Raw genomic sequence first — 24,839 nt, forward strand, 5'->3', positions numbered from 1 at the left:
TTTCAAGTGTTTGGGGACATTTCATTTTGCAGGAGAGTTTCAACCAATATTAACATGCCAAATATAATCTTCAGTATCCTTACCTACTTGTACCAGCAACATGAGTCACATGCTGCTCTGATAAATTTATATTATAAACCCACTTAAATCTATGCATAGAAAGTGATATACATCATACCCAAAAAAATGGTTATTCTGGGCTACTTGGCAGTTCAGGGAGTGGTAGGTTTTTAACCTTAAAGATGTGTTTTGTAGAAAATATTTGATGTACTTATTCTCCTAGTAATATCTTAAGTTATTAAAAGAGATTCAACTGCAATAAATTTTTTTTCAATGGATGGTCTCACTTAAAATTTCTTCATTTCACATGTAAAGCTTTGTTTAAGTAAAGTAGAACTACTCCTACTTACATTTTTTAATCATTATAAAAATTCTTCTTTTCATGTTAGGTTCAGCAAATGATTCTTTTCTTTAGAGCTAGGGAAGGTTTTTAGACAAATTATGTCATTGGCCAAAGATGTGTTTGTAGAAAATTTGGGGGAAAATTATTGGGAAATTTAGTTAGATCTTGATAATTACTTTGACAAAAAACAGTAACACTTTGGAAATGCTGAAAGCCCGGATTAGGCAATGCCCAAAAAATGCAGCTTTCAGTTGCAGAACATTTTAGTTTAGAAATTTCAAAATATTAATCAAAGTGCTTAATTTGACCTTAAGCCAAAATTGTTCCTTTTTGCAGCTTACGTTAGATTGCTCGGAAAGCTGACAATTTTTACTTTCTATGATCAACTTAAGATGGCAGGTTTTCTTTTGTCCAATCTTCTGAGCTAAACAGAAAGTCAGTTGCTTACACATAAGATTTTTCACTCAGAATTTTTTGAACAAAAAGAAATTATGTGTCTGGCAGGTATTGCAGGCATTGCAGTGGGACAGCATGCCTGAATACACTGAATACCAAAGGCATTTCTAAGCATCTGAGTGTGTACATACAAGAACTGCTCTTCCTTACACTTAAAACAGATTCCAAATGATCTGCCAAATCAGGGCATTTGATTCAATGGAAGAAGTGTCACCCCAAAAAGTTTTGATCAGTGCTTCTCTTAGTGACAATGTGCTGTTCATGAACTGGGAAGTATTGAATTAAACACAACTCTCAGAGCACCTCTCTTAAGCACCCATGCATCTACAGAGTGGCTGCAGTAAAGAGATTTCCAGTCAAGCCTTTGAAGAGAAACACCTGGTGCTGCTCCCAGCTGAAGTACTCACCAATAATTCCTTGGGAAATATCTTACTACTTTTTCATTAAAAAAAAAAAAGACTAAATGGAAAGCACAAGGCCACACAAAATTGACTTCTCCATGTTGGTATAACAACCCTCCCCCTTCCATAATGCACGTGAGCCTGTTAATGGCAAGCAGCAGCCATGCATAGCAGTGAAGAGATTTCATCCGGATCATTGGGAAAGTACACAGTCCTAGCAGAGCCCAGGAGGTCTGGCTTAGTGACAGTGAATACCACAGATACCTCTTCCTGTATTTGAGTGTCCATTCGTTTGGATGTGGGTCGTGTCTTTGTGTTCTGGGTGGGAATTGTGTGCTGGTATGGCAACACCAGGAGCAAGGTGTTTCTTGACTGCTGGAGCTCCTCAGGCCTGGTAGCCAAAAGCTGATGCTCTCTCTCTGAGCAGCTCCTGGCACAAATGACAACTCCAGCTCCCTGCAAATGAAGAAATCCTTCTTATAGGAATGACATGAAATCCAGGCACTCAGAGTTTATGTCAAGATTGGCTTGAATAGTATATGAGATATTCCTAGTATTGCAATTGCATGTACTTTTGTGAAGCAGACTCTGCTGCCCTTGCTTTTGTGTCCATAGGCTTTCCACATGAGCTGCAATGCTGCTGGGCTGTGCACTGCAATGAGGTGTTTTATATTTTCACACTTCCAATAAACCACTTCCCAGTGGAGGAGAAACCTTTAGATAATTATTAGCTGCATTTCAAGATTTTCCCCTCCTGATTTAGCTTCCTTTTTACCAAAGTTACAAACATTAGCTCCTGAATGCACGATTAATTTGTAATTATTCTTGTCCTTCCCCTCATGTAAACCGCAGTCACTTGCACTCACAAGCCTCCAGTTCTACTGCTCCCTGAGGATTTTAGGCAGAGAACCTCTAGTGGTAAGAGACTGGTTCCTCTGCTCCACAGCCAAGTGACAATCTCCAACCAGGCATAGTATAGATTGAACCCCCTGCAGTGGTTCATAACTACATACCAAATGTAGCACAGACCACAAAACCCTCACCCTGCCTAAACAGGAACATACCATAGAGCAAGGAAGGTAATTCCTTCAATCCAGTCTCCTGCCAACAGGCTCTCAGATGTTCCAGAGAGGACCTCCCTGTCTGAGGCTTTCTCTCCAGGACTTTGACTTCTGAAGTCCAAAGTCACATTTCACAGGCACTCAATTTAGCTGACTAAATTGAGGTGACAAGTGACATGTGGGACATCCAAAGGTATCCATGACCCACAGAAGAGCCATGTTCTGGAAGAGGAGGAGACCAGGCAAGATTGAATAGGATACCACAGATCACACTAGCATTTCACATCTATTAATTTTGTTTCTTTCCAGCGCTACCTTCCCTTGCTTCACTAATGTTTCCTTAACCCTGCATGGTTCAAAACACCTTTCTGAAATTTATCCCTTCTCCACAAAGACTTTATTTCAAAGCAGACTTCAGTCATATGTTACCTTCTGGGGGCTCAAAGACTGGTGGATTCAAGCAATACATGTGATAGCCACGGTCACAGTCATCACAGAAGAGCAGCTGGTCCTGAGGCAGGTTTGTTGGAGAGACAGTAGGGAAACAGGGAGAGGAGAGGAGAAGAGAGAAAATTATGTAAATTAGTCTCTTGCCAAGATGAAAACTTAAGTAGGGTAACCAGCAATGTTCAGCTGGGAAAGCAGAGCTACAACAACAGAGACTATAAGAGACTGCTGGGAATGTAAAGGCTACAAGCATCACACTTGTTCATCCATGATTAGCCACCATATTCCTGAGAGGCTGCAGAAAGCCTCTCTCAGCACAAGACAGCTCAGTTTCTAAGCAGAAAATCACTATGAGAAGTGGAGGAGTTCCAGTCCTAGATGGCCTCATAATGCAGGAGTAAAAGCTGTTATGCTGGGGATATGCTGTTCTGAGAAGAGGACAGGCTTTGCTGGGCTCGGGTGTCACCATGTGCTGATCTCACTCCTTCAGAGGAAACCTTTGACTTAGACAGTTTTCCAAAACTCAGCTGAATAATTTTTTTTTTTTGAAAACAGATGGAAATTACATGACCCCCACCATGTGGTCTGCAGCTCTTTCATATACTTGGGGTGAAAAAAGCTGCTCTGAAGTATCCTGTGATTCCTAAGCTCCCCGGGTTCAGATTTTTTTATGCTAAAGCAAAACCAAAACCTCAGGCTTCAAATTTATTCTGCTGTAGGGAATATGGTGTTAGCTAATCACCTCCAAAGTTCTCCAGCCACTGTCAATTTTCCAAGGTTCTCACAGGCCGCCAAGGACCCTTAGCATCAGATTTTAACTGCAAACCCCACAGGGATGACATTGCTCAGCTGCAGGCTCTGGAAATCACTGGAGTTGGTGATTAGGCGAGGCTTAGCCATCCCACTTCAAATGGTTTCACGTTTCCCAAGTCTTGTAATTAAGTTTAAAAAAATCATACCAAGAAAGTAAAGAAAATCAGGGACAGAAGGAGCACACTTGCCTCTCTTGGGTTATCATGTATTCACATCTGCTTCTGACTATCATGCTGAAAGCTCCCTGCAACAGGAATTCATGGCCCCCAGCTAATTTCTATTGAATAAGTACACAAACCACAAGTATCAGCATCTTAAGTGGCCCTCTATAATACCCGTGCTAATTTCAGCAGAGACCAGTGGCTGAATGGGGACACTGGGGAGAATCTCTGCGCTCAGGGGTGGCTCTTCCTTGGAGATGCATGGAAGCAGCAGTGAAACAATGACCCACACCGGTGCCACATGCTTCTCAAGGGTGGGCACGGCAGCAGCTTGCAGTGATGCTTATTTGCATGAAAAGGTAAATGGAACTCACGTCGTTCTCTGAGGTCCCACAAAGGCTGCAGGATTTGCACTCAATGCATTGCCACTGATAGGTTTTTACAGCCTCAGTCATGTTTGTGGTGAACTGCAGGCAGGTCGGGTGTCCTGAGGAAGATCGGAAACAACGGTCATTGTTAAGGCTCACTTATTGCTTGTTAATTAACCAGTATTAAATTTGGGAACAAAACACACATGGACATAGACTGATCACAACATGGGCTGCAACTAACAGATACCAAAGAGGAAAGCAGGCATTAACCCTTTCGCTGCCGGGCACAAGAGAAAATCAGAGTCATTTCCACCCCATTGGCAAAGCAGTTTTATTCAGAGCTCTTAAAAATGGTTTGGCTTTGAGTTGGTTTTTGTGGGGATTTTTTTTTTTTTAAAGGAAACAAGAAAAAGCATGAAATCAGAAACAAACCCAATTTCAGAGAGAGACCATCCGTCTTAATAGAAATTGGACTACAGTTTCAATTAGCGTTGTTTCGACCGGAACGAAGGACCTGGTGGAAATGAGGTTATTCTCCATTTCACAGCTTCCTTTCCTGGCGTCCAAATGGGTGGAGCAATTCTGTAAACTTTGCTTAAATGGAAGCAGTAGCGTACAGAGAAGACGCAAGACGGGATGGAAGGATATAGCTTTTAATTTTTTTTTAAGAGCTCTGCCGCTAAAGTTGGTTGGCACAGAAGAAACCAAATTGCACAGCTAACCTTCCAGGATCAAAACAGGAAACCGAAAGGAAAAAAAATCCCAAGCCAATTCCCACAATGAACTAAATGAAAGGAATAAAGAAGGGAAAGCTAGCAGAACAGTCACATCTAATTGGGAAGGACAAATTGCCAGAGTTACAACCCCCGCCCCTACATGCGTGTCGACTTCAGCTTTGCAAAACAGCGGTATCACAGTAGCAGGGTCAGCAATGGGCTTTCTGGAGGGGAAAATACAAACAAACAAACAAACCAAAGGTAGGATCAGTGTTCCTTCTGCAAAACAAAACAAGACAAATACACCGCTGAAATAAAGTACTGTACTCCCAAACCACCCTTACCTGGCTGAGACATTGTCTAAGTCTCCTGCAATAAGCTCCTGCCTGCCTTCTTGGAAAGCCCCATATTTAGAGAATCCTTCTCTGACACACTTAGACATTAACACTGTGCATAGTCAGGGCAGGGAGAGTCAATTGCTCATCTGTAATAAGACCAGGAACACAGGTATGCACATCTAGCACTGCTGCCTGCTTCTTCTATAAACTGGCACCATACGGTGCGTGGGGGTTTTCACCTCTACACAATCTGCTGTTCTTAGGCTACAACCAATGGATTGGAAAAAATCTCCTTCACTTCCACCAGCCTAAGTGCCTTTTTAAGAGTGGAGAAAGAATGGCTGTTTCTCCAATAAGAAAATAAAGGCATGTCTATGGAAGATGTGGGCACAGATGTGTCATCTTCATTACCAGACCTATCAGTAATATGTTGCTGCATCGTCACAGTGCCCATCACCACCCTACAAAAACTTCCTGTATTTTCTAGCTAGTGAAGCAAACAGTTGCTGAGAATTGCTGGATAAGGAAGTAATGCTGTAGGGGATATATTTTTTTTATGTGTCCATGATACCACCAAATGCTGTAAGAAGAATTTTTGTTCTCCAGTTATATTTGCATGGTGGTGATACAACAACTAAACCTGTCCAGCAAAGAAATGTATATGCATAATTATTAAAGAAATTGAATAGATAATAAAGGAGATATTTAGAGAAGGAGGGATCAATGAAATTGCTCATATCACTCTTAAACCTTTGAATAAAGAAACATCTTGACAATACTGATGAGCTCAGATGGGCTAAGAAGATCACAGGGATTTGGAGCCCTTGAAATGTCAGCACAAAACAAGTGACAGTTTTTACTGACATTTACAGTGGACCAACTATAGTTCTGGGGGCCTTGAGACTGCAACTAAGCAAAAGGAGATGAGACAAGATACCTTTCCTTGCTGAGAGGACCACATATGCTTTCTGATACTACCAAACTAGCAGAACCTGACATGACATTGAAATGTTTCTCCAGGTCTGATTTACGTTGAATGCAAACCTTATTCCAACGCCAGTAAATAGAACAAATGTGCCATGCTACACATCAGGGAGGAATTCATCCCAACAGCAGAGAGTTGCTTCCAGAAATGTTGTACAGTGCTGGAATATATATCACAGAAAACAACTCATATAGGGAGGTGAGTTAATCAGAGACTTAAATAGCTTCAGTCATATTGAAAAGAAACAGAAAGAATGGAATCAAACTTACAGGAATAAATCCCAGCTAAATGCATGCACATCTTCACATTGCTCATTGCAGAGAGTGCAGCTGAGGACCCTCCCTTTCTAACACAACATAAGGGTCAGGTCCTGTTCACTTCTTTATCTTTGTCCCTTTATAGCCATTCCTGCTCTCTTCCAGTTATCAGTCTTGCCTTTTTTGTTCCTCATTTGCCTCAAAAACACCTCTGCAGGTCTTCTGTGTGGCATTTCACATCAGTGGTGCTTCATCCTTGAAGTGATACATCCTACCTATATTGCAGAGCACTTCTTAAGAACCACACCTACCACAAGCCCACTCTTGTGGGCTGAGTATTCCTTAGAAAAATTAGGAGTAGAGCGAGGGCCACAGTGGTTTTTTTTTTTCAGTAGCAAAGCAGAAGTATTTTGCAAGAACATCCCAATTCATTCACTCGATTAGGCTCTCTCTCCAAGTACTGTGGCTACAAGAGTGGAGTCTGCATAGCTGCAGATGGCTCTCTGCTAGCCCAGGGCTTATATCATGTGTAAGACAAAAAGAATGTCTTTCTTCAGCCTCTAAGTCAGATGCTCTTTCACATTAAGCAACATTCCTTGTGGTACCATGACCCCAACTTAATGTCATTGGAAAGACTGTTTTTACTTATGCTATCAGCATGGCACTGTAGTGCCATGAGGACCTGTAGTATATGGCAAACAGGCCACTAGGTACTCAAAAGAGAAAAATTCTTTTTCCTTTCCTCCCTGGTTTCTCCTTCACGATCTCTTTCTCTTTCTTTTCCTGCTACTTTTGTTCAAAACCTAGCATTTTACATGCTATGAGAAAATTCACACATCCAAGACTTCCTGAGGCAGTGTTAGTGAACACCATCCCTGCTCCATATCACAGAACGTCTTAGCATTCCTTCTGTGTCAGAATACCTGAACACAAAGTACTGTAGCTGCATGTGCAAGCTACCCTAGGTAGATTCAAATTCCCTTTCTTTTTTCCTTAAAAATAAAAAAGGCTAGTTCAGGCCACCATTTTCCTTTACACACAAGGCAGTCCAAAATGCGATTCAAGTTACAGACACTGCAGTAGCACACAAGCCAGAGAGCTGAAAGTCTTCTTGCTGTGTGTTTAAGATGGAGGAGCAGTCTTATTTCACCTAATTGTGTGATGAACAGTGTTTGCTGTGGCTAAGGTGTGCAGCAGAGTCTGCAGCTGAAGCCCAGTTAATAATTCAGGTGGTGGCTCCACCCTGGCAAACCTGGATCACTCTCACAAGTCTGTATCAGCTCTGCAGATCTAATAGGGAGAGGAAGTAACACATATTTATGGTGTCACTGAAGTCAATAGACAGACCTCTAAAATACACCCTGGGAGCAGTTCTGTTGAAGGAGAAGGCAATATGTTAACATTGACAGTTTCTAATCTACCATAACTATTGTCTACCTAAACTTTTGCTATGCTGCAATAGCTATAAACAACAGACAGAGACAATAAAACTTGCAGTGAGGTTTTCAACAGCTCATCCCTTTGTCTTAAAACAATATTTTAAAGTGTAGATCAGGTTTGAAAGCTCCCTCATCTTTGTCAAAACTCTCCTCTGGATCTGAACTTTGAGACTGAGACCATATTTTATAGTGACATCAGTGTTTCACATGCCACTGGCTTTAATTGTACATTATGTCCACCAGACATCTGGTCAGAAGAGCGGGGAGGTGAGCACATTCAGAGACCATTTCTTGTATCCTGCACCTGCTACAATTGCAGGCTGATGGGAAGGATAATTTTAACATAAATACCCAAAAAATATCCAAAAATCTCTTCTGCTTACACTGGCTGTATAACACTAAAGACCAAAACTGACATTAAAGGGCAGGAGCAATCTGCTGCTTCCAGTCGCTCTGTGACCAGTGAAGGCCTTAGAATGGCTCATTAGTGCTTTTTCAATAATGGATTCTGCATTGCAAGATTAATTGCAGCCATGTGCTCTGTCACACCCGCCACAGACTATTTAAGTTAACAATCCAATCAATAACCTTTTTCAAACAAAGGCAGAGATTATCTTGAGGGGAAAAAATAAGTAAATTCTCTTTTTTAAAAACAAATGTGAAATTATTTATACAGAATAAAAGGAATTTTTACCCAGTTTCCAATTCTTTCCATTATCTTTACAGTGTAGTGGTGGGGTTTTTAATCAATAGCGGGATGAAAACTCACAGGCCTCCTGGCTATGTTGTATCAGATTTATTCCATAAACTTTCAGGTCTTTAAACAACTATAAATACATATTACAGATATAATGGCCTATGTCACAGGAGCCCCATCCAAATAATGGAAGTTTACATGCAAAAAAAATGCATAATTTCCTCCTGCTAAGATTGAATAAGGTTTCTTGTGGCCACTGCCGTCATTAGACAGAATTATTACCATTACCTATACAAAAGAAGGGAAAGTTGTAATTGTAATAAGTGATATAATTTTATGGTTGTGATTTTAAAAGGTACCCTTCATTTGTCTGTCTAAGAATGCTTGCTTACAGACATACAGTGTCATCAACATTCGGATTAGAAAAGGCCCTTAAAAGCTCAGACTATCCAAGCACACTGAAGAACTTGGCTCTGCCAGAATCCCAGGGCTCAAGAAGCTGCAACTCTCAGAAAAAGACCAAACATTCCTGAGGGATGAGGTTGGGGAGCTCTTTCCTGGCCCTTCCCATCTTGTACTGTGAAGGTGTTACAGTGTAGAGACATATGCCTGCGGCTCAAATGGAGGTACTGATGAACAGAAGCCTTCAAAAGTGTTCATGGGGTGAGGATCCAAGGCACCACCTGCCACACTGTCTCTGTGATATGGAGAAGCAGGAGCATTTCATTATAGAAAAATAAAACAGCTTTCCTGGCAGCCAGGACAGGGGTAGATGGAGGCTGGAGATGAAGAGCTCTTATCTCACCCCCTTCAGTACAGGGCCCTACTGAATCCAGCTTCTTAAGAAAAACATACCAACAAACAAAAGAAAGTCTCATAGGCACCACATTGGGGTTTATTATTATCAGACAGGACAGGAAATATCACCACTGTGAATTTCTGTGGCTGGCTGAAGTGAGAAAACCTAGCTGTTTCTCCCAGTGTGCTCCAGCACTGCCAACTCTGCTGAAGAAGTGAGTCCAAAAGGACTCAGTGGTTTCACTGAATAGTCTGGTCGGTCTGATTTGGTCAGAGACCAACTCTCCTCTATTCTAATATGTCACAACGTGCCAGTAATTGTGGAAGAATTAATGCCTTTAATAATTGATGGATCTCTGAAACCACTCAGCTGTAGAAGAGCTTATAGTTCCTATTATTTCATTTTCTGGCCCTACAGTTGTTCTGGCCAGCATGGACAGAGCTAAAACTGAGTCCACAAAAAGAGAAGGGGCACTCTGCTGCATTACACCAGGACTGGTGGCAGCTGCACTCCGGGGGTGGTGGTTTGCTTCTCAGTACTGCCAGTTCCAGTGGCAGAACTTATATAAATTACAAGCAATTGCTCAAATATTTGGCACTGATACAAGAGAGCCCACTTTAATTGTTTGCCCAAGGGATAAATAAAACCCCTGTGCAAATGATAGTGGTTCAGCCCCAGTTGCAGTTTGGAAGGTGTAATTGGAGAAAGCAGGACAGACCTGTGTTTGAAAGCAAGGCCAAGGATCTTAGGGAAGTTATAAAATGATGGACTGAGGCAGGTAGTACTTGCAGCTCACTCTCCTGCACGGCCCTGCTGGTTTCTTCAGCCAGGAAAACACCAAAGGGCATGGGGAGCAAAGGAGTAAGTTCCTGCCAAAAGACCCCTCATCTCCAGGCACTCTGCAGAAAATTTCATTGCCTGAGGAAAGTCCACTTACCAGCTCTACTCATGCATAGCTGTGACTCTACAATGCTGCATAATTTCCTCTGAAATCGTTTTAAGTATCGAGAGCATCGGCTGTGATAAGGAGCCTGGGTTACAGAGGGTACAGAAGAGCAAAGCTTGACTGAGGCCACTCATGTGCATAAACAAAATGAAGTATGCACAAATGTGTATGCACAGACCCACATGCACCCAAGGAGATGGGCTGTGGACAAGGCAGTGTAACTCTGTCTGGCACAGGGAGGCAGGAAGAGCTGGGTGGGATTCAAGGGTGACCTCTGGAGCATGCAAAGGGACAAGCCAGGAGTGAGTTATTCCTAATGGTTTGTCATTCAAATCACTTCCACACACCATTCCCGTGGTAGCAGATGCCCCATATCTTACAGGAAAACTCCTTGAGAAATGTTTTAAAACAGTTTTACTGCAATAGGTCGGTGTGTGCCTCTCCCTGAGTATGCCACTTCCTCAGCATGCACAGTCCAGCCATACATATGTTAGCAGGGAGAAATGAAAATAAATTAAAGTCTCTAAAAGTCTCTAAAAACTGCCAACAATTACTTAGGTACGCACAAATCATTGCCCCGGGAGAGCACCCTGGTGATGCTGCAGCCAGGCCCTCCGCCCTGCGCTCAGGTTTGCCAGAGGGAGGATGAGCCCTGCCAGGGTTTCTGCTGCTGTGTGGGTGTCCTCCTCCAGCCAAGCACACCTGCCCTTCCAAAACCGCCTGGGACAGGCTGAAATCCGCACCTCCATTTCATATCTCCCAGAGGTTTGGACTGGGGCAGGTGTGGGGCACAGGCCCTCCCTCTGTCGTCCCCTCTGAGCCGAGCCATGGGCACTCAGGCACACCGGGCACTGGCACTCTTCTCATTGCCAACACGCCGTGGGAGCGCAGCACCGAGGGGCCAAACTGAGCCCCGCGCCTTTGCCACCTGGGGTACCAGAAACAGCGCCCAGCTTTAAAGCCAAAGAGATGCCACATGCCCCGATGGCTCATCTCAAAACCAGACAGCCCTCGGCCCCCTCTTCCTCCAGACTAGCCCCTATTAACCACTGTTGGCCGCTAGACAAAATGGCTAGCTCTTGCCGAAGAAAATAATGCGGGAGCACTCAAATAACCTTGTACTGAAGCATCAGCTTGTTAATGCGCTGGTAAGTCATGCCAGCGCTGTACAATTCCTGGGGGTGAATTAGGTCAGAGTGACCTCCAGAAAACCACCAGGCTGCATCGCTGCCCGCTGCATTATGGGTAACGATCTGCTAATTGCCAGGAGGCGCTTGGGCTGCTTACCAACACCAACAGGAAGGAAACCTGCCTGCAGGCACCGCACGGACTCCATATGCCGGGGACATCGCTCCTAATAACGAGGATAAACCCATTTATAGAACGTGAACTGGGCAGGAGGACAGGCACTGAATGCTAATGCTGCCCAGGCGGTGCGGCTCACCGCGGCTGCTGCCGGAGACCCCCAGCGAAACCCCTGCGTGGAGAGGGGCTGCCTTTGCATTTGGCCGCACAGCGAAGTGGGGGTGAGGTAGATGGAGATGAAAATGCAGGAATGGGAGAAAGACTGCTTATCCAGGCAAGATGAATCACCACAACCTGGAAAGCCAACATCCCCTTTGCCCCGGGGACATTTTCGTTACCCTTCAACAAACTGCAGTGGAAAAAAACCTCCGGCACAGCTCCGACCTCGTCGCTATGCACTGCAGGCTCCCCAGCCAGGCCAGCTCACACACCACAGAGCTTTCAATCAACTGGCAGGCTCACTAAACCTTTTCAAATTGAGCAACCAAGCAAAAATACTTGGTCATAAACACTAAAAATAGGAATGGAGGATTGGGTTTTGTTTTGCTTTTTAACTTGGTGAAGCCAGCTCTTCCTAGTGCATTAAATCCACCTCCCTGGCAGCCCATTTAGAACATCTCCTCCCCCCTGGGAGAGCCAAAATCCCCAGCTGTAATGAGAGGAGTGGGGTGGTATTTAAAATGCTAGGGAAATGGCAGCCTGAATAGCCTTCTGCAAGCACAGTGCCTTTGTTAAATCCCCCATAAAATAAGATATCAGCGCTGCCCCTCCTCCCCTCTCTTTAACATGAACAAGGACTCTGCTACCTGCTTGAACCCACATTTGCTGTCCAAATACCTGGTCCCTCCCCAGTAGCTCTCGTGTTAAACTGCCCTGCTAACACAGCCACAGATGGCAGCATGCCTGCAGGGCTGCCCCGCACTGCCCAGAGCTGCTCATGGTATCAAGGCAGCTTTTGAAAAGATTCCAGAGTTTCCACACTGACCCAGCGAAGGAGGTCTAACCTGAGCCAGTGGCAGCAGTGGATGGGACATGTAATTTCCCCAGAGCACTCCAACAGGGGCTTCTCTGCTGGGATTAAGCAGGAGAGAGTGACAAAGGTGATGTGTCATGACATGGACACTTCTTCACTAAAAAGAGCCCATGCTCAGCAGTCAGTTCAGAGAGCACCAAGACAACCCCACTGCACCACTGTGGTCCTCCTCAAGCACCAAGAACTGTGGGGAAAACTTCAGCAGTGATTTCACCCATGAGTCATGGAACAGACATCTCATAAACACAACTGTCACTTGGAAACAGGGTAAGCTGATTAATTTGGGGAAAGAAAAGGGGGAAAGGAGAGAGTATTACTAATCTCTGGACCACTTTCTAGAAAGATTAAGGAATGACTCTAGAGTAATTCCCTGCCAGCACATTTACAGAAATTTCAAATCAAATGGCAAACTCCAGAGAAATTATTTAAATGTCATCATTTCAATATTAAAGAAACTTAACTATGCAGAAAACACCATGCCATTGCATAGACAGCGACCTCATTGATCTTACATGAGGTAACCACGTACCATCTAGGTAAAGATATTCAGCACATGATGGGTAAATGACTGATAATTGATGTGGACATACTGAAAATGCAAGAGGTCTGTCTTTCTCACAGAAGCATAATTTACACTGTTGTTAATGGGACTGTATATTCGGACATAAGTAGAACTGCTTCACTCAACACAAACAAGACCAATTTGGAGCAAGGTACTTCAGTCTCTTGTGGAGTTAAGGAATCCCTTTCAGCTGCTAAACAGGCAGTGATCCCCATGCACACTCTCCATTGTTTGTAATGCAGTGCCAGAAGCTGGAAAACACTGATTTTTGTTTTCCCTTCTCTGTCAGTGAAAGCCCCTGTTTGGTTGGGAATTTTAAAGTGTCAATAGAGATTTCATCAACAAGACAGTCAGTTTTTGCTTCCCCACCAAACTCATAGCAACATCAATATCTAGAGGGAAGTAAGTGCTATAACCACATGCTGAAGAGCATCAGTATGAGCATGGTAGGAGGGAGTGAAATGTCTTTGTTTACTCTCTAAAAAATGCAGTTTCAAGGTGATCTAAACATCTGAGTGAAGGAGTGAATTTGAACAAAGTAGTTTCAGTCAAAAGTAAGTGGGAGGGAAGAAAGGATTAAGAGGTGGCAGGGCGAAAAACTGATTTTCGTAAAGGTTGAGACATTTTGTACCAGTGTCTCACAAATAAGAAGCTGGACTTTCATTTTGGAGCAGTACCTTGTTTCAAAAGTCAACTCAAGGGAATTGTTTTTAAGAAAGAGAAAAAATAGTAGCAAATGAAATGTTTCATTCAGGCCTGTGCACAGTTGGCAATGGGAAAGGGTCATTTCATGGAGGAGAGATTGTGTTTCATTTCAAATCAAACCAAAATCTTTTATCCTCACCATGGTATTTTTAGTTCAGTTGTTTCAATGGCTTTTTTGAGTAAATGCCCGACAAAATGCTGACAGAGATTTAAAAAGTAGGAATTTTTTTTTTCATTGGAAGACCACCTGATTAAAATCCATGATCTCTTTTCTTAAGAACTCACCAGACCTTCCACCCCAGATTAGTCAAGTCAAAGTCTTAGCCATTCCTTAATCTGTAACAAGTGAGTATTGCTGCTTTAACCTACACAATCAATAACTAATAGCAGCTAAATACTTTGTCAGACCAAACAAGAAATCAGGTAGTTCCATGGCAGGGGACACTAATGTCCCTCATTAAACAGTTCACTAGTCTTGCTATTTTTCAACACCAAAGGAATAATTTAACAAAGACTATGCAAAAGTAGAATATTATTGTACTTAATTAAAGAAAATTATCTTCTACAGTGCTACAACAATCTCTGACTCTTCTGACCCTGCTTTTAACTGGCTGCTCCATTGGCCAGCACGACTGTTGCTCAGTGCTCTGTTAATGGCCAGGAAGTTGGGAAATCCTCTCATATAGGTTGGTCTGACCAAGCTCTGGGTACCCCAAATCCTTTCACTTTAAGCAGTTGTTGAGGGTGTTCATCAGCTGCAATGTTCACTTGTTAGGTGGGATCCCACCAACCACAAGATGTCTGGCAATTCTCAGTGACAGCTGCACTGAGCCTAATGGGAACTAATTCTTCTTCACATATTGCCAGACCTGTAAATATGTAAACAGTCACAGAGGAATATAATGGCTGTGGATGTCTTAGGAAATTTATCTCTGTTCTTTCAGCTCACAAAGTACTTGTAAAATCTCACCCTTAATGGAAGTCAGGAAAGGGTGTTGGAAAGGAAGTTAATGAGGAGGCTGCAAGGGAAATGAAGTCCCCTAACCCAGGGAAGGTCCTTTTCTGCAGATGAAGGAATACACAGTTCTGGACCATCTGCATGCTTGAACAGCACAACAGCAGATTCAACCTAGAGAGAGTCAGTGGACAGTTAAAAATTATCCTGAGCCCCTAGGCTGATGGATCCATCCAGAGACACAGTCAATATAGAAAGATCTGAGAAGTCCTGAAGCCTTGTCTTTAAGAATCCAAACTCCAGATATTCCAGCAATGGATGGGACTTCTGACCCAGAATTCACTGTACAGTTAAAAAAGTTGTTGAGCCCAGGGAAAGGGCTGAAAGACTTTAGTGTTGTTTAACATATTTAAACCACTCCCAGCAGAGCACAGATGTGAAGCAGTGATGGTTTGTACCAACAGGGGAAAATTAATTTTTCCAACATAGACTTAAAACCATTCCTTGCAAACTCTGCTGCACAAAGTGCTACATGAATTTAAAAGCTGTGTCACACTGGTTAACACTAAAATAAAAATACCCCTTTAGTAGTGACAGGATAGCTTTCCACTATTTCCCATACAATGACTTCCTCTCACCTTGAGAAGCTTGTCTCAATACTGATTCCTGAAATCATCATATTAAGAATTTAATGGCTGTTGGCTATGGAAAGAAATACAAAATAGCAAGCTAAGTCTGCAGCAATGTTTGACAAAACTATCTCCAGTATTACTTAAAATCTCTATTCTGTTTCAAAAAAGGAGGCTGTATTGAAAAATTTGGTCATCCTCATTCACTTCCCGCAGTCCACAATGAAGTTACTGGCATAAGGACACTTAACAGCAAAGACTGAAGAAATGTAATGGGAAGAGGCTTCTGTGCAAATAAATAATTACTCTTAACACCTTTGCAAACCTAGATATAAACTAGATATTACTGAGAATGGGTTGTGGAAGATGAGCAACACAGAGAAATTAAACCTCACTCCAAAAAATCCCAAACCACTCAGTTTTAAGACATTGAAGGGAGGCTGTGTCAGTTCCTATTCAAGAGGTACCATCCATCAGCTGAGTTGCCAAAAAAATAAGTACCTTCTGCAAGCTTTCTCAGGCAGGCAGGAGAAGTTCCAAAAGCTTCAGCCCACTGCCCAGCTTCAGTGTTTAAATCATCTTGCCTTTTCCTTAGCAGTCCCATGGTTGGTTTGTAGATCATTTAAAGTTACCACAGCTGCCTCAGGCAACATTGGGCAAACCTGTTTCTAATTATGGATGGCAATATTAGCCACAACACTGTGCTCCAGAAATCTGTGCTTTCATGAAGGTAAATGCCATCCTTCTCCCATCATGGTTCACCCCCCATGGAATCATGAAGAGTTACAGGCTGCAAAGACAAAACATCTTGAAATGACAGATGTGATAGTAGAAGTTTCTAACACACACTGCAAGAGCATTTGTTGAAACAGCAGATAATGTAGTTAGGTGTTCAAAATATTCTGGTGAGGTGCCACAGATGGATGGCTCTCCTATTATGTCATTAAAATCAAAGTTAGGGCTTAACTGTGGCAAATGTCCAGCTTTAGTGCAGCAAACAATACGAACTTTATACAACAATTTCCAAGGGATAATGGAGGTCTTAAAAACATCAAGCCACAAATTGCACACACCCATCCCAATAGTCATTGCTTATGTGTTTTGCTATGCATGCCTTATGTAGCTGAGGTCTTACTAATCCATCTTCAACACCAGGGATGGGGTACAGAGAAGTCTATGCCATTGCTAATGAGAATTAAAAGCTTGGGTTTAGAGAGAAAGTGTTATGAGTTTTCTTTATCATCTATAGGCTGAGGGATGTAAATACAAGTAGGGCTCACACATCCAAGATGCAAATTTAATCAGATTCTTTTTCTGATTGCAGGCAAAAATTTGGAATAAATCTTAAACCAGTGCAATATTCTAGTTCAGGCCAAAGCAAATTAGCTGATGCCGTTTTCACTCCACCCAGAGAAAACAGGATTCCAGCCTTCAGACTTGCTGGCCTTCAGCTCAGTCTCAGTCCTGGGAAAAACAGCTTTGGGGGCACCCATGAACTGCTGCAGTGCTGAAAGACAATTTTAGTCCTTCCTGCTGCCATCCCTCACTCTCACTGGCATGAGCCATTCTCCAAACAGGAAAATAAGATCTATTTATGTCAGCATAAATCTGTCCAGGGGCTTATCTGTTCAGATAATTTCTGCAAAACTAATTTTTTTCTTTAACATTTCTAATTCTAGGCCTGTGGCTTTAAAAAAAATAGAAAGAAAAAAAGAAAAGAAAAAGGCACAAAAATATTCAAAGTAATAAGACTTATTTAGAGACATTCCTTGGAATCTGACAGCATATAACAACAGCTCTGCTGTGGTGGGAAGGATCCTATTCATCTCAACCAGGTGTTGACAGACATCCATAAAGGCCAATTTTAACATGCATGTTCATTCCTGGCTACCTTAGCAAAAATGTCTGGCTCTACACTGTACATCATCACACTGAGGACGATGAAAATGGCAATGGATGTTAGAATGGGAGATAACCTCGTGCACTGATGCCACAAGCACCTTCCTTCCTTCCTTCCTTCCTTCCTTCCTTCCTTCCTTCCTTCCTTCCTTCCTTCCTTCCTTCCTTCCTTCCTTCCTTCCTTTCCTTCCTTTCCTTCCTTTCCTTCCTTTCCTTCCTTTCCTTCCTTTCCTTCCTTTCCTTCCTTTCCTTCCTTTCCTTCCTTTCCTTCCTTTCCTTCCTTTCCTTCACAAAGACACGCAGTCTGTCACACACATGTTAAGAATCTGGCAGGTAGGAGCCCATCTGTATAACATAGCTTTATAAAAAATAACGGGTCACACGCAGAGTTTCCTAAAAAGAGAGTATCTAATCTAAAACAGTATTTCCTCTTTCTCTTTTCATTCTAGACAGCCATATCATTCATCTAATACATGTAAGGGGAAAGGGAAGGTTCATGCCAGCACTGTGAAATGCAAAGGGAACCACAGCTTCCAGTCACTCCAGTGGCTGAACTGGAAACTGCAGAGTTAGGGGCAGGACTCCTGAAGACAATGTCACTAAAATCTATGCAAACAGCTATTATATAGCTTAGACTCCACCTTTGACTCCAAACTACCTTAATGCAACTCTACTAATCTCATGAAGAAAGGTATTCAAATACAAACACATTTAGGAAGATACTCTATTATCACCAAATGATTGAAAACACTCTTATAATGAGTCCTATACAGAAACACTTTTTTATTTCCTTCCTACCTTCACTATAGCAAGCAACAGGACCAGTTTCTACAGTCAAATGAATGGAGAAGAGAAAGTAAGAGAAAAATTAAGATAATTCTTGGTTAATGTCATGGTTCATTAGGAAATACAAAACAAAATCCAGGGACAAATGTCATAATTTACAAAATGGAAAAGGGAAACAAAATCAATAGAGGAGGAAGTTTTATTTTGGCTTCAAAGAGAGTATTATAAACAATGGAGAGCTTAGAAAAGTAAATGTACATATATGTTACTCAACAATGTCTTTTTAAAAGAAGATTATTTGCACTAAAAAAGGCGTTGTGGAATTTCTTTGGGAAAGTAATGTTTACAGAGGAATATACAGTAGGGATGCTAGAAGCAGAACTTTTATTTGGAAGGAATATTACACAAACTGAACACAGACCCTACAGTTTTCAAATCTTCACTACAGTTGTGCGTCGTGTATTTTGATTAAATGAATTTTTTTTTTTCTCTAGAGGCAGTTCCCCACTGCATGTTTGGAAATCAACAACATGAGCAAAGCAAACCCATCCTGCTAAAGAGCCCAATTAGGACACAAACTGTCATTTAATTCAGTTTGAGCAGTCAAAAATAACCTTACATGGTTATTTTTGACTTTATGTTTTAATCTGGGAAGAAGGGGGTGAAGTGAAAGGGAGAAGAGTAAAAAATCTGCTGCTACTGACACATGGAAACCTCTCAATGAGGTGAAGTTTGTGTTCTAGATGTGCAGGAACCACAAGACAGTATCAGGTTTTCTGTCAGCTTCCCCTAGTCAGCATGCATTTTTGTAGATAGAGTTTTTTCATTCTGAAAGACAACGTAAGCCATATTAACAAAATTACTGTTTTTCTGCTTAAACCCTGAGGGCCAATCCCAATAATTGTTGGTGTGCTTTGCCCTCAGTTTGTTTGTCCTCTGTAACAGGAGTGCCAAACAGAGCCAAGTCTTCTAGGACACACAGCTATCCTGCATCCCTCCTACACCTCATCACACAAGACACTGAGCAGACCGGTGCTATCCACTGCGACCAGATCTGGCAGCCAACAAAACCCTCCTTTTTTCACTGGGACAATGCCTAACAATTCAGAATTTGGGATGTGACCATCCCTCCCTGCTGCCTCACAGGACAACTTAGGATTGCAACTGTGGGAACTGGTATTTTTCTCCTGCATAGTAACCCCTGTTGCTTATTGCAGAGGTGTGGTTGCACCTGTATGCTTTTCAAAGTCCACTACCACTTCAGAAAGGGCTGAAATACACAAGTTTTCTACACATGACATCATCCTTGACAGCGAGATCCATGCCATGAGCACCTAACATTTAGATATTTCTCTTACAACCAACTCACAATGAGCTGTGGAATTACCAAAGCAAAAAATAATACAAAAATGATCAGAGTTGTTTTCAATTCTTAAAGCCCTCTTTCAGCAGAAGTATTTCAGAGAGTTGGTCAAGAGCAAACTTCTTTTGCCATGCAGAAGAGACACATCAATCCTACTGGGAGAAGACAGTCCTTTGAAATGGACACAAAATCTAGTAACAAAAAAATTCAACCACTGAGCCTGGTCTTCGCTACTCCAACAGTTTTTGTGCCTAACACAGTACAGCAAAGTAGGTTTTAAGCATCTAACAGGATAATATTATTAAAGAGAAAATAAACCAGAACAATCTTCACTTACCACATCCAATTTTCAAAAAACAAAGATACCCAGCACATGTATGAATGGCTTCTTTAAAGTAAGAGAGAGAGCAGAGTTGACCTTTATTTTCATTATTTTAAAAAAAGTTTTTTCCTTAAAGTAAATATTCAGTCTTTATTTTACAGTAAGTGCTTTTTAAAATTTCATGTCTTCACAAAATTGCATTTAAAATTTGAAGTAAAATGTATTTCAAACAAAAATACTGTGCAACTTCAGCACTTCTTTCTTAAATATCGAAATAAATAAAATAGTTTTCTTTTTCAGTTTGTTTGTTTTTCAGTCAGTTCTACTGTAGATCAATTCCAGTCTGACCTGGGTTTATACACACACTTAAAAGAAAGTGAAATCAAGACTTCAAAAAACTTCTTGTATTGCACCAGCTTAGGGCATCCCCAGAACTTCTCTCAACAGTTGGCAGCCAACTTCCCACAGTCCAGACTCCTGTGCCAGATGAAACTCAGGTACAGAAGACTCAGGGCAAGGAAAGAAGTATCAAAGCATCTCGGCTTCTCTCGGTCTTCTTCTGAAATGTTTTGCTTGAAGGCTGCTGGAATCCATGAGGGCAGGGCTGACTGCAGAGGGAAAGGCAATAGAAAGTAAAACTAAACAAACTCAAGCAGACAAAAAAAGCACGTGTTCAGAAAAAAAAAAAAAAAAAAAAAAAACAGAAACAGCACAAACCAAACTTCCAACATTGCTTGCATTCTAGTTCCTTGAAAATATAGTTCAACAGACTCAGTTTCAACTGACTGTGGAAGCCATAAATGAACACAAAGCAAACAAATAGACTAATAAAAAGCATATCAAAAAGAAAGGCACTGCACACTGTCAGTCTTTCTTCTTGGGAACATTATTAAATAACCGTCATCATTCAGCTTAGATAGCTGTCTCTTCAGTAGAGGTTAAGACCTTTGCTTATGAAATCCTGCTCTAATTACCTTCCTCTATTACTAATTATTTGTAGGGAGCCACAAGCATATACAGCATGGCACAAAAGCTGTTTTTGGAAGTCTAAACGATGCACATGGGGTGGCAGTAATGCAATAACTTAGGGAAAGAATGAAAGATTGCATTTTTAATTGCATTTATTCCATGAATCAACTAAGTTACATACTGCTAAGATCCTGAGCAGGATTAGATAGCAAATAAAATGATCTCTTTATTTTCACAAAATGCAAGTGCCTCTTCCCATATCTTCCCACATCTCTCATATCAGTTCTAGAGTAAATGAAGATCCAAAATCTTAGGAACTGCCAGACACCAAAAGAATAAGTCAAAGATATGAACTGGCAGCATACTCTTAACAGAGCTATCAGGACTGGAAATCCCAAGAGCTGGGTTTTGTCCTAAATGTTACTGCCATTTGTCTTCTCTGAAATTGGCAACTTAGCATTCATGGAAATACAGACAGGGACATCAAAATAGTTCTGACTCAATTTCATTATTGTATGGTATTTATACAGGTTGGGGTTTTTTCAACATTGGTAGATATCTGGCAAAGAGAACAAAGATTGGTAGGGTTTATTGTAATAGCTTAGTCAGCAAAAACTCATCCCTGCACTGAGAGGTTTATCAAAATAACCCTATGTGAGCATGAACTCATGCATGTGCCTCATAGTTTACTTATAGCTACAAATTTAATATAAATAAGAAAAAAAAAGAGACTATGAAATGAGTGTTTATTGGAAACATCTACATATGTAGCAGCACAAAACACAGTGGGCATATCTTGCAGATTTTATAATGACTCCCAGTGGGGTCAATACAATGTTTGCTTGAGGATTTGATTCCGTAGAACTGCTTGCCATGGGGAAGAGGCAAATTGCACAAAGAGCCAGGCTTTGAAAACTCCACAGTTTTATGGTATTTGAGCTATTATTTTAGGGCCCATCTCAAAATATCATTGCAAGAATTAACCAAAGAAAGGCAAAGTGGGCATGAGAGAACACAGTGGTGCCCCAGAACTGTCTGGACTCTGACTCTCTGGGTGCAGTTCTTGTTTGCTCCATGCATCAGCAGGCAGCAAACTGAGTCTCTGTCTTCAATCAACAGCCTAAGCTGAGGTCTGTAACAAGGCAAAATGAAACTCAAAATGAATAACTAATGTAAAAGCTCAAAGGCAAAACAATGAGGGGAGGGGACTCTAAAAACACATTCTGCTGAAACAAATGACCATCTCAGAGCTCCTCCACACCATACCAGCAAGCGTATTAACAGAGAGGTTTCATTCAATAAAAGCAATAGCTAAGAAAGCCCAGTGGTAATCCTTCTGAAGTCAGTGGTAAAGTTCTCTCTGGCCCTTGTTTCAGCATTCATCATTTATGACCCTACCACATACATATGATGTTATTCCAAGCACCATTACATATTCAAGAAATGAATATACAGCCCACAAAACTGGGGGGTGTCTGGGTGAAAGGAAGAGATGCAAAGTGAAGCAAGTCAAAATTCAATTCCATTCCTCTTCTACCTGTTTCTCCTTTTACTTTTTAACTTCTATGCCAGAATCCTGTATTTGCTTTAAATTTTCTCAATGTATAATATCATGCTTGAACTTTTATACATTTTTCATGGAAGAGCTGAGGTCTGTCCCTGCTAAAATTTTAACTAATTAAATGCCTCAAAAGGGAATAGGCTAAGGATCAGTAGCCACTCCATGTAGCCTTTCTTCTCCCTTATAAGCTGCTTGAGCAGCATGCCACTTCCTTTATTCTCCTGCTCCCATCTGTGAATCAGAGTTAGCAGAGGAGAACTCCAGAAACTATGTGTGTTTACTAAGATTCTTTAGTATGGAGCAGTGGAAAGGTGCCTGAGGAGACAGCTTATATGATTTAACAGAAAAGTCTGCATTAAGGGCCTGAAAGGAAACACTCCTTTGTTCACGTTTCCCATTGGGGTTGTCTTATTTTGGTATGTGGTTTGTTGGGAACACGTGTTTCAGGAGACTCTTTGGAAAGTCTTGTGCCAACCTTCCTGTAATAAGAAGGACATCTCTGGAGGAGAACTGGAATAGCCAGGGTTGTGATTAGTTGAAGGGCTACACCTTTGAAGTATTTATGAAGAACAGAAAGTTTCATTGAACTGATGAAATCACTGGTAAATAAAGAGCATCACAATTCATTCTGATTTCAAAGATAAATGTTTAGTTACAAAAGAGAATTCACATTGCAAACTTTTTTTATGCCTCCCTAGTTTGGTTTGGGACCTACATGCTCTTTTAAGATACAATTGATACTGTGCAGTTCTCTCATTTCTGAGTTGATTATGCTGGTGTCAGAGTCCTTTTTTTTTGGTTTTTTTTTTTAATTGCACTTATGAAATATTCTCCTATATATTTTCTGCCTCATTAACATTGTCATCTTCCCCTCATGAGAGGGTCTTGTGTAGCAGTCCCTTTGCTTTGCTTTCATCTTCCTTTGACTCAGAAACTACCAACCTTCTTTCCCTGTTCCCAGCCTTCACTCCAGCACTACATATCCTGAGAATATTTTATTTCCATATTATCACTCCCTGCCAAATTCACCATTAACTCTACTTTACAACATAGCTTAAACAAGTATTCTTTTAGCTTCCAACTCTACATCCTAATTTCCTCACTATGATCAATGCCTTCCTATGGTCAGCACCACACTGCTCATCCTGCTGGACTAAACTCATGTTGATTGTCTAATTCTCATAAGGCATCTTGAGGAATCCAAGAACTACCCTCACTACATAAAAGTGATTTAATTTTATCTTACTTGGTCTTTTAGGACCATATTGAATGAGTGAGCATCCATATACATATTAATGATATAAATAGCTGTGAGGATATTTTCTATGCTATCTGTAATAAATGTCAGCTGGCAATTTTTATGCACTTCATGGGCTGTTGTGGCTTCTTTCTGAGGGTACTGTGCTACCCTCAGAAAGGGGTAGTTAGTCACTTAGTTGTCACAAAGATGGGTGGTTTGGTTGCAAAAGGATTAAGACTGTAGCATTGTTATAGTAACTGCATTTGTGAAACTAATTCAAGACTTAATGAATTATGGACATCTGATTATTGTTTGTATTCCAAAAGAGCCCACAATGCGTTAGGCATGGCTCACAAAAGACAATGTTAAGGACTCCACTTGGAAAAACTCCATTTAGAGTATGCCTGTTCTGTAGTTTATACAGTGATGGGAGTTCTTCAGAAATATGTACTTGGGTAGGTTTCAGCAACCTAATTCAGGTGCTGCAAGGACTGAGTTTTAGTAAATACAGAGGAGTAGCAAAACATTATCTATTTATCTTGCACTGTTTCAGAGGAAAAAAAGGACTGGTTGTGGAAGAAATTAATGTTCTTATCAGTTAAAGTACACTTCTCATTGACAGCATTATGTCAAAATATAATTGATTTGACATTTGATTGGTTATAATAAATCAGGAGTAACACAATAGCAACAGAAAAGAATTATCAAAATGGGGAAAGCTTAAACAAGGCTCTCTCCTGGCAAGTGTGCATGGCTCTGGCATGCACTGTCCTTTGATGTACACATACAGAGGTACTTGTAATGTTTTCTAACAGCATCCTGAAGGCAGATTATTAATGTAATCTAGACATCAGTTAGCTTACATTCTGGATTTATGCCTGCATACCTAAAAGGAGAATTTAGCCATTGCTCATTCCATGTCTAAAGAGAATAAAAAAGTCAAGAGACTGAATTGTTTCTCTTTTTTCTACAAGGTTGGAAGGTGGGGGAGGGAGTTGAAATTGCTCTCACAGATAGACTACCCTAGCAAAGAAGCAGGAAAAATGGAGTCCATTTGGTCTGGCTTGTTTCATTGTACATATCCAAATTCCTTATTGCAAGGCTAAGACTTTTACTCTGGTATCAATAACACACACCTACAGTTTAAGGATTAGGCACTGTCCAGAGAAATGTCTCTTTTGCCTTTGCTCTTAATCAGGTCATGATTTCACCTTCTTTGC

General features: G+C 41.3%; 1 protein-coding gene across 1 annotated transcript in view; it reads right to left on the bottom strand.

Moving 5' to 3' along the window:
• Positions 1 to 1,512: 1,512 nt before the first annotated feature.
• DPF3 (double PHD fingers 3) overlaps positions 1,513 to 24,839 on the bottom strand; it is a gene marked incomplete at its 5' end in the record, with an annotated part of 153,497 nt that continues 130,170 nt past the window's right edge. The window contains 3 exons of the mRNA XM_084208038.1: positions 1,513 to 1,716; positions 2,751 to 2,832; positions 4,117 to 4,229. Coding sequence (XP_084064164.1) covers positions 1,646 to 1,716; positions 2,751 to 2,832; positions 4,117 to 4,229 — 266 coding nt within the window. The 3' untranslated portion in view covers positions 1,513 to 1,645. The remainder of the gene's footprint in view (positions 1,717 to 2,750; positions 2,833 to 4,116; positions 4,230 to 24,839) is intronic.

The sequence above is a fragment of the Fringilla coelebs genome (assembly GCF_963513975.1).
Source record: "Fringilla coelebs genome assembly, chromosome: 6".
Classification (NCBI taxonomy): Eukaryota; Metazoa; Chordata; class Aves; order Passeriformes; family Fringillidae; genus Fringilla; species Fringilla coelebs.